Source organism: Phragmites australis, chromosome 11 (assembly GCF_958298935.1).
Source record: "Phragmites australis chromosome 11, lpPhrAust1.1, whole genome shotgun sequence".
Taxonomy (NCBI): Eukaryota; Viridiplantae; Streptophyta; class Magnoliopsida; order Poales; family Poaceae; genus Phragmites; species Phragmites australis.
The window spans coordinates 18,250,046-18,259,321 of NC_084931.1; the positions used below are offsets into that span (position 1 = coordinate 18,250,046).

At 45.6% G+C, this 9,276-nt stretch overlaps 1 protein-coding gene across 1 annotated transcript; it reads right to left on the reverse strand.

Moving 5' to 3' along the window:
• Positions 1 to 1,738: 1,738 nt before the first annotated feature.
• On the reverse strand, positions 1,739 to 6,323 carry LOC133884527 (xylan O-acetyltransferase 5-like). The gene is made up of 6 exons (XM_062323978.1): positions 5,944 to 6,323; positions 5,444 to 5,841; positions 3,500 to 3,671; positions 3,029 to 3,228; positions 2,727 to 2,888; positions 1,739 to 2,578 (listed from the first exon to the last, which is right to left on the reverse strand). Exons 1-6 carry the CDS (start codon positions 6,163 to 6,165, stop codon positions 2,194 to 2,196), a joined length of 1,539 nt encoding a protein of 512 aa, XP_062179962.1. The 5' UTR covers positions 6,166 to 6,323; the 3' UTR covers positions 1,739 to 2,193.
• Between the last annotated feature and the right edge of the window lie 2,953 nt (positions 6,324 to 9,276).

Genomic DNA, 9,276 nt, shown 5'->3' on the forward strand with positions numbered 1-9,276 from the left:
TGCAGCAAAGCAAAAGTGGCCACGGAGGGGATCGCTCCCTCAACTCTCGAGGCCTAGACGAAGGTGGCAAGGAGGATGAAGGCGTTCAGGGTCAACTGTTGGATTTCTAGTTTGTACCGCTCCAGCATGCTGCCAAGGAAACATCAGTTCTACCGCGAAGAATTTGACAAAGACCACAACTTCGTCGTCAATCAGGATGGGTCTCATCGCACCCAAAGACGTTACCCATGCATCTTCAAGCTAGTGAATCCAACCTCGTCCCACGAGAGAGGCACAAGTATCCTCAATGAATCATGAAGGCACGTTGAGCGTGGTCGAGGGGTGTTTGTCGCTAGACTGCTGGGGAATGTCCTTCACCATGATTTTGAGGGAATGAAGGTGTTCTTCCAAAGGTCCTATGGCGTGGGGGCTAGACCTGTAATCCAAATGTTAACGAAGGGGCGAGAGAAGGCAGAGAAGCGAGAGAGAGTGACAGAACGGGAAAATGAATGAGTTACCACGAGGTGGAGTCCTATTTATACACATCCCCACCTACAAGAGCGAGAAGATCGGGCGTCATGCGAGCAAGAGAACTGAACATCATGCGCGGAAGGCAAATGGCGGCTTGACACCTATCACGACATTTAAGCGCGCCCGATATACAAGGAACCCTCCCAATGGTTGAAAAATATTATTATTAATAATTAGTTAAATCCTATCAAGGGTTGACTTCGACTAGCCAAAGGGGGCAACCGAGAGAAGGGGTACCATCATCTAAAGATTCTCGGCTTGAGCCCCCGGAAGTTAGACCTCAACCATGAGGGACCACTATTAGGGGGATGGTACCACGTTAGCCCCCTGTGTGACTTCAGCTGGCCTCAACCAACCCCAAATAGGAAGTAACCGGAAGCACTAACATAATAGTGGAGTTGTTTTGTAGGTATGGAGCTGAAGGAGCCACCGATACGATGCGAGGAACCCAAAGGCCAAGGCCCCGATCTCGAGGAGCTAGGATCACCGAAGGTATTGGTGAGGCTTGAGGAGCCACTTAGGGCGGTGCGAAGGGCACGAAGGAGAAAGCTCCGACCGCGAGGACGAAGGTTGCCGAAGGCGTCAGCGAAGGACGACATGCCACCAGATGCTGAACGAAGGGCTCAGAGGAACGAGGCAGAAAGAAGGTCCGGAGGCAGCCGATCAAGCTGCTGAGGGGCTAACCGACAAGTGTATTGTCCTATGATGATATAGCTTGTAATAATGTAATGACTATAATATGAATTTGGGTGGTTAGAATATAGTATAAATATCCCACCCATTGATGTGATAGTATAAATAATTAGTATGCCAAAAAATACATGTTCATTGTGTTGTGATTTAAATCCCAACAATTCTGTTTATTGAATCACATGAATAGAGACAATTTCGGCAAAAAATACATATTCTGTTTATGGAACTCCACATACGCATTTCATATATGTATTTCATACATATGAATAGAGACAAGTTCGGCAAAAGTTCAAATTTTGCAAGGGTAGAAATGGAATGAAAATGAATTGATAAAAGAGTCATAGAAAAAGTTCTACCACTTACACTTTATAATATTCTAATCAGATTGGATAGTAAAGATTTCTCGTTTTATCTCCTTCCTTTCTATGAAAGGGGGTAAAGTCATAATAATTTGTAAGCATTAGAAAGTTTGATTTAGAATTGCTAGAGATATTATGTAGCCAGACAATGTACACGCGACATCGTACTCACTACCTTCAAAATGAAGTTTTATTCGCAACATTTAACCAGTTTGCAACTTTGCAACATCGCTCACAACATCCTCAATAGAATGGCGAAAAAATTCAAAGGAAAAGATGCAAAAGTTTCAGAAAGAAAATGTTACCACACGAATATAAACATTTTCATGAACCAATTTGATGAAATTATGTACACATGTCAGCGAGATAAGATTCATTTCCAGATGAGAAGCATAGCAATAGCAGCATCCCCCACAAACGACATCCAGGTAGGAGAGAACATGTCCACAGGTGATTTTGGCTGTTCATAGCAACGTTCCCTTTTCGCTATACTGTGATCTTACCTTCCAACAAATGCTAGGTGAACCAACAGCATAGACTTCTAGACCTAGAAAAAAAATAATTTATGGCCTCAATCAAAATCTTTCCTCACTAAAACGAGCTACCAGAATTCATATAGGCATTTTCACTGTTATCTGTGAGATTGATCCTCGATCATTTGCCGCGGAGTGCTCGACACAATGTGGCCATAAACGAACTCGTTCCATGTGTCAGGCACGCCCGGGAGGCACCAGTGGATGCAGTCCGCGAACTTCCTTGGGTTCGCCTGCTGCTCCTTCGTCAGGAGCTTCCCCTGCCGCAGCGTGTGCACAGAGGTGTGTCCATCCTTACGGATCTCTGACAATGCTGTTATGTTGATGAAATGCACAGGCACCTTCTTCATAGATTCTGTCACACTCTGAGCCGTCCTAAACAGATCCCAGTCCGTGCCCAGCTCCAATGTTTTTGTGTAATTGATTGCCGGCTGTGTCTCAGAGAAGCATTTTATGGCGTTTGGGCTGCCCCAACCTTCACTCCTGCATCAAGCCAATGCCATCAGTGGTCAGGCCCAGCATCCTCAGAGTAGTACATTTGTGCCACAACAATAGCAGAAGGGCATTAAAACTACAAACAATATCACAGCAACCTGCAGTTTGAAACCCCAGAGAGAGATAGAGAGCTTACTGCATATGTACAGGTGACACACTCATGAATAAGACCGTTGTTCTTTTGGGATCTATGTGCTCTTCTACCCATCTAGACCATGTCTTTAGGACCTTCCGGTATGCAACGACACGTTCCATTTCATCGTACTTAACCGGTTTCCTAGAAAAAGATCTGCCACGCCTGTAGTCAAAGTAGCTTGTGTAAGCTTAAGCAAGCATATCCAGAATATCATGATTTCCTAATTACTCATAAGGTTTTGGTCAGATAAACTGTTTTCATTGTTCATGAGTACTGAAGGATTTATGTTTGTAGTTACTCACAAGGTTTTCATATTTGGTGTGTTCATCCACCAAATGTAAGTGTTGAAGATCAAATAGTCCACCCCTTCCCAGTTTGCTGCATGCTTGGCAATAGATGTTGGCTTGATCATGCGGTCACTGATGCTATGAATGTCTGGATCATCTGAGTTTGACTCTACTAGGAACGGAGCCCAATAGAACTCAACTGTTGCATTAAACTCCTGAAATATCTCGTATAAATTATTCATATCAGGATTAACCATAAAGATTCACAAGTGAAAGTTGGGGGAAAAATTAAAAAATTCAGCATAAACAGATTTCTGAATCTTTTTTATCTTTCTTAATTAATGAGGCTGATAATCTGAATATTTATTACAAATACCATTTTATCAAACTGATTATAGCTAGATCCTCAATGCTGCTCTGTTCTCTAATTTCTATATTGGATCTTGTAGTGTCAGTAACCACTATTTGACGTGCAGATGGAAGTACCTGAAGACGGAACACATTCAGAGAACCATTCTTGACAAGCGACTTTTTGTCCCATGGAGCCTCTGACTGGACCAGGCACACCATGGACTCCCACTGGTTCCGATTCAGTGAATCACCCACAAACATTAGTCTTTTGTTCCTTAGCTTCTCTAGAACCGCCCTAGCTTCAAATCTGTAACAAAATTATCAAACCACCGATTTAATGCTAAAAAAACCATCAGTTCTATGACATATCAATCTGCTTTGGCGATTTTGTTTAGTCCAACATTCACTTGACAAGATCTTTCCAAGTTAGAGTTTCGTTACACTCTGCTTGAACTAGACCGAAGTCTACAGTTTTTCATTAGTGTCTTTTGTACAGTTTGACATCCACACGATTTACAAGGATAATTCAACGCATTTCCAAACCAGGAAGTCCTACATCAAATTCCATGATTCATTGACATGCTGGTGATGTATAACCAAAAGATCACAACTTCCCTCCAACTTGACATATACAAAGATGGACCCATGGGAGAACATTGAGCATGCAACAGACTCACTTGTCATAGAATAGTACAACAGACATGATAGCATGAACGCTACCATGTTTCAGTTCAATACAGAAAAAGTTTCTTTGGTTTCGGTAAGATGCTAGTGTATCTACCAAGTGCATTACCCAAATATATAAACTAAAGAATATTTTAAGAAAGCTCCAGCCTGTAGCAGCATGCATTTGAAAACAAATAAACTTGGTAAATTGTGCAGCAAGTGTGACTACTTGTCCTTGAAGCTGACAAATGTGAGCTAAACCATAACCGATCTGACAAACTCTGGAGTGTATCTATAAAAATGTTGCTTAAATATTTAGATTAGCTCATGTTTTGGTTGCGGTTTAAGTTTGAAGTAGGATACTCACTAGTTTACTGAAAAAAATCAGAAGTGCAGCTAATTATTTGTATTTAGTTAGAACTAGAAGTTGATGTCATGTCATGCAACACCTCCCATTTGTTTTTTGAGATTCTAATCCACTTACCTCCCCCTCCCAACAACTTTCTCTAACAAATGAAACTTCTCTGTCAACCATTAAATTGCTTAATATATTCAAAGAAAGACCATAGGTCTATAGCTGATCAATGAGTGCAGTGTCTAATTCTCTTCAATTATAACACCTAACCAATTAAAGTACCCCATATACAAATCTTAGTTACCAAGAAACATAGCTAATGAGTACAGGCTTCAACGGATCAACTTCACCTAACGTCCTCCGCAGTTTAATGCAGGGCGATCCTGCACGGTCACTTGCCTTGATGAAACTTTGAGCATACTGACAACATGGACAGACCCCTATGTGGGAATTAGAAAAGATTTCCAGAACCATCAACGAAACTATAGCATCAACAACCATTGCAATGATAAGACTAAAGCATCACGACAGGAAATAATCTAAGTATCTACATTCAGTACAATGTTTGTCCGATTGAAGCAGCAGTAACTAGTTGCTCTGCAAGCCAATTACAAGTAGTATTTATAGTTAGCGGTATAATGTAGCAATGTAGCACCTGCACTCCCTACGCAATTGCGCATCCGCCAGACAACTTGGCGTATCGCCACGTTAGCAAGACGCGCATGGGAAAAATAAGATCAACAAGACCGCCGCACCCGCGCCAGATGCAGACGCACGCGATTAGCTGATCCGACGGCGGCTCCCAGTGAAAAAAAAAGCGAGAACTGATCTGGGCGCACGAAGCCGCCCATGCGCAGCACGCGTACACCACCGCTTTCCAGTCCGCGGAAAGCGCGCACGCAACTACCCACACCTACGGGCGCTAGCTGCGTATACGTACACGCATACGTACACCGTACACCGTATCTCGAGAAAGGGGAAAGGTTAATGGGAGAAATGGAATGCAGTGGCAAGCAAGCAAGCAAGGAAGCAGAGGGAAAGAGGGGCGGCGGACGCACCTGGGCAGGTCGCACCCGTCGGGCTGCCACCGCCACTTCTGGTAGTCGTCGTCGCGGCGGCCGTTGCGCATGCAGGTGACCTGCTCCGTGAGGAATCCACACCCGGACTCCTTGTAGAGCGGCGCACGGGCCTCGTCGTAGATCCACCGGCCCCTGTACAGGTCGCAGGTCCCCGGCTGCTCCTCGCCGACGCGGGCGCCTCCTTCCACCACCTCCTCGATCAACGGTGCCTCCTGTAGCGAGCTCCCCGCCGCCGCTCCCGGCTTCGCCACAGCCTCCAGCTCCTCCTGGCGCTGCTGGTGCGGGTGCGGGTCGGTCCGATCTGTGCCCTCCGTCGCCGCTGACTCCGCTCCCTGCACCGGCGGTGCGCGCGTTCCAGCCTCAACTGCCGCCTCATCCTGCACAGACGGGAAACCAGGAGGATTAGCTAGACCGGAACAGCAACCAGCCGAGAAGGCCACGCCGCGGCAACAGGAGCAGCAGAAGCAGTAGCTCCTCACCTTCGCGGCGGTGGTGGCGGCGCCGGAGGAGAGCTTGGCGTAAGCGCGTGGGGCAGCCCCGCCGCTGTGCCGGCGCAGCGAGGCGGCGATGTGCGCGCTGTCGTAGAGCACGGAGACCCCGAGCAGCACAGCGAGCGCGAACACCGCGGCGACCTGCGCCCGACGGCTGGGCGCCCCGACCGCCAGCGGCCCCGCCGCGCCCTTCCGCCGCGGGATCCGCATCGGCGCCTCCGGGAATCGAATTAAGCGAGCTCGCAGCTGGGGACTCCGCGGGCGCGTCGCCTCTCCTCCGTCGTCCGCTCCGTCCCGCGGCGCGGCTGGGCTGCAGACAGCGGCGGCTTTGTTGCTCTGCTCGTTTCCCTTTATGTTTATTTATGAGGCGGGGTAGGGGCAGGGGCACGCCCTTTGAGGAGAGGAGCGGAGGACAAGCGGAGTGGGCCCTCCCTGAGGAGTTTAGCTGAGCTCACACCCAGACCCATCGGAAGGGAGAGCTGGTGGCGTGGCAAGCTGAACTCAATTAGCTAGTTGCCCGTCCGTTGTTATGACCCAAAGTGGGCCCAGGGAAGATTTACATGCCCAAAGTGCACGGTAATTACTCGATTCCCCGCTTTAACGTGCGACCGGACTAGCTAACGGTCACAAGGTGGCTCACACTGCTCCATGTCGACACCGCTTTGCGATTGTTTGGCGCACTGGTATGTCACGGAGAAGATTGTGCGAACCCCATTGGGTAGGGGAGGATCCAATGGTTTCTATCTTTGCGGTGCAAGTATTATCTTCGTTTTTATTTACTTATTACCATTAATTTATTATAATAATTTTAATCATATGTTTTCTAAAATAATTTATAGATAGTAAAGCTTTCGTATCATTATATTCGTTGTGAAATACATTTTATAGTATTATATGCTTTTAAGTATTTGTAAAAAAAAATTAAAAAAACTAACGGTTAAAATTGTTACGGTAAATTCTTAGTGATAAGTAAACGAAACCAGAGTAATACGTATAGTATATCACAGTTTACATCTTATACCGGCTATATACCAAGAGGAAATAAATGGATTATACTAATATTTATATATTACTAACTATGATTATAAATAAGTGTCATTTTGGGATGTATTCTGTTAATATTTTTAAATTTTAGCTATAAATTCTTTTTTATGTACGGTGTTTGAATACTTGAAAATAATAAAATGTCTAGTTAGTTTCTTTTCTCTATTTTATAAACATATTACATAAAAATAATAGTTAAAGATATATTTTATAAACTGTGTCACGTCGGCCATTAAATGTTCCTAGACGTCGTTTGCAACCTTGTTGGTGTGGTTGGACTATTGACGACCAGTGCCATGAAACGAGGCGTGTTCTTGTACGCACACGTGACATATGTTCCTGGTGCGAAACTACAAATGATTTGTAATTTATGTAGCCGACACACGGACTTGGCGGGAAGTCCCCTTCTCCTTTCTCTTTCTCTTGAAGGTTGCTTGGCCTGGACGGTTCCTGAAGAGATGGACCTGTGCTGTGTGTGTGCAGCACACAGCCATTAACTGATGGTGGACAGGGAGGGGATCCTCGTCCTCTGGCTCGTGTGGTGGACAACGAGTAGTGTGGACAAGTTGCATGAAGAGCAAAGCAAACATTGACAGGTTGAGTGCGGAAAAGTAAAACCCTAGTGCTTTATTTTTCTGGTCCAGTCCAAAGCCTGCACACTAGGTAGGAGTAAAACTGTACTTGTTCCAAACGGATCCAGCGACTGTCACCATTGTTTGCAGCTGATCAGATCAGAGCACCAGTAATGCTAGGGCTGGATGTTGCTGATTTGGGGCAGATTGCTCCCAATCGAGCTCCGCGCCCCCCATTCAATTCAATAATTAACTCGGTTGCAAGAAGAGGGAAAAGCATGCGTATTGGTGTCGTTGCAAGTATAAGGCTAACTCAGCAGAGGAGTTATTCCGTGCTACAGTACCCTGCAAAGTATTGGAGCACGAGAAATCAGTCATTTTGTCGGGTTACCGTAGTAGTACTGTTTATGATGGCTGCCGACCGGATCGGAGAGAGGAAAAGAGTAGTAGAAGGTAGGAAATATGGTAGCTGCTGGAGATAAAAAAATAAAAGATATTGTAATAGTGATAAAGGATATTATAATAGTATTTTTGAGGATGAAAAATTAAAATAACTGCTGAAGATAGTCTAAGGGGTGAGGATAACAATTGCCGACGGAAAGTTTTAGATTTTTAAGCGACCGAGCCGGAGTAGTTTGGTAGGGGTTACAGAGAAAAAAAAATCTCGGCAGGAACATTCAATTCGTTTATATCCTGAGAAATCACTCCAGTCAACGAGCACAGAACCGGATCCAGCGTCTTTCACCGCCCTTTGCTATGCAAGCTGAACATCACTAATGGTAGGGCCGTATATTGCTGATTCTGGGCAGACTGCTCCCCAATCAATCTCCACTCCATTCAATTCCTCCACTGATCCTGCAGGGACCGGCGTCCTTTGTTGCTTTCCCCACCACCAACTCGTTATTGCAACGTCGTGCCGTGCAGCAGCAGCAGCTAGTGGAAGCACGTACGCCGGCGATGGCTGCACGCCTGCACCCGCACATGCATGCTCGCCGACGCGTCGCGCCGCCCATTGCTGACGTGAAAGACACACGCGGACACGTCTGGTGCTGAGGCGGGGCATGGAATGGAAGCTGGGAGCAGGTGCTTGCTTTGCTTAGGTACCACCAACCGCAACCGCAATACCTTGCACCTTCACATGATCCAATTGCAAGATCATCAAGGTTCCAAGGTCAATTAGGTACTAGTTTGACGAATTTCCGGGCATTATTAAAGTACGCAACAAACTAAAGTGCATGAGAAAAGGATTAGCGATCGACCTCTCCGTTGGGGCATGCTCAGTCTCTCTCACACACACATATATACATATATTGTTCATCCGCTGCTGGGCCTGGCAACCAGACTGTTTATTTCTTTTCATTTCTTTCCCCTTTTCTTTTGGTTGAAGACTAGAAGGATTCTTTTCAGTTCGGAAGCTGCATTGTTGTATATCATCCAAGAAAGAAAAAACATATTCGGTATTGACAACAAAGATCGCTATCTTGCCCTATTTGAATATTGGTGGGCAAGTGAGAGTACCATGCATAATTCAGTTGTTCACCTGCTATAACCCAGTGGGAGTCCAAGGGTTATTATTCCTGACAAATTAACGGAACTTGCCAGCTTTAAGAATGCCATGTTGTTTCCTGTTGGCTCTGTGAGACTCTCCTTGCATTATAAGAGTACTCTAGAATTAATAAGCTTGTCGATCTTGCTTCAAATGTAG

What these genes read in the sequence shown, in the direction of transcription:
- LOC133884527 (XM_062323978.1), bottom strand. Translation starts at nt 6,165, where the DNA reads ATGCGGATCCCGCGGCGGAAGGGCGCGGCGGGGCCGCTGGCGGTCGGG. An exon ending in GACGGGTGCGACCTGCCCAG is followed by an intron (nt 3,672 to 5,443) that starts GTGCGTCCGCCG and finishes ATTTTGTTACAG; the next exon opens with ATTTGAAGCTAGGGCGGTTC. An exon ending in TGAATGTGTTCCGTCTTCAG is followed by an intron (nt 3,229 to 3,499) that starts GTACTTCCATCT and finishes GAGATATTTCAG; the next exon opens with GAGTTTAATGCAACAGTTGA.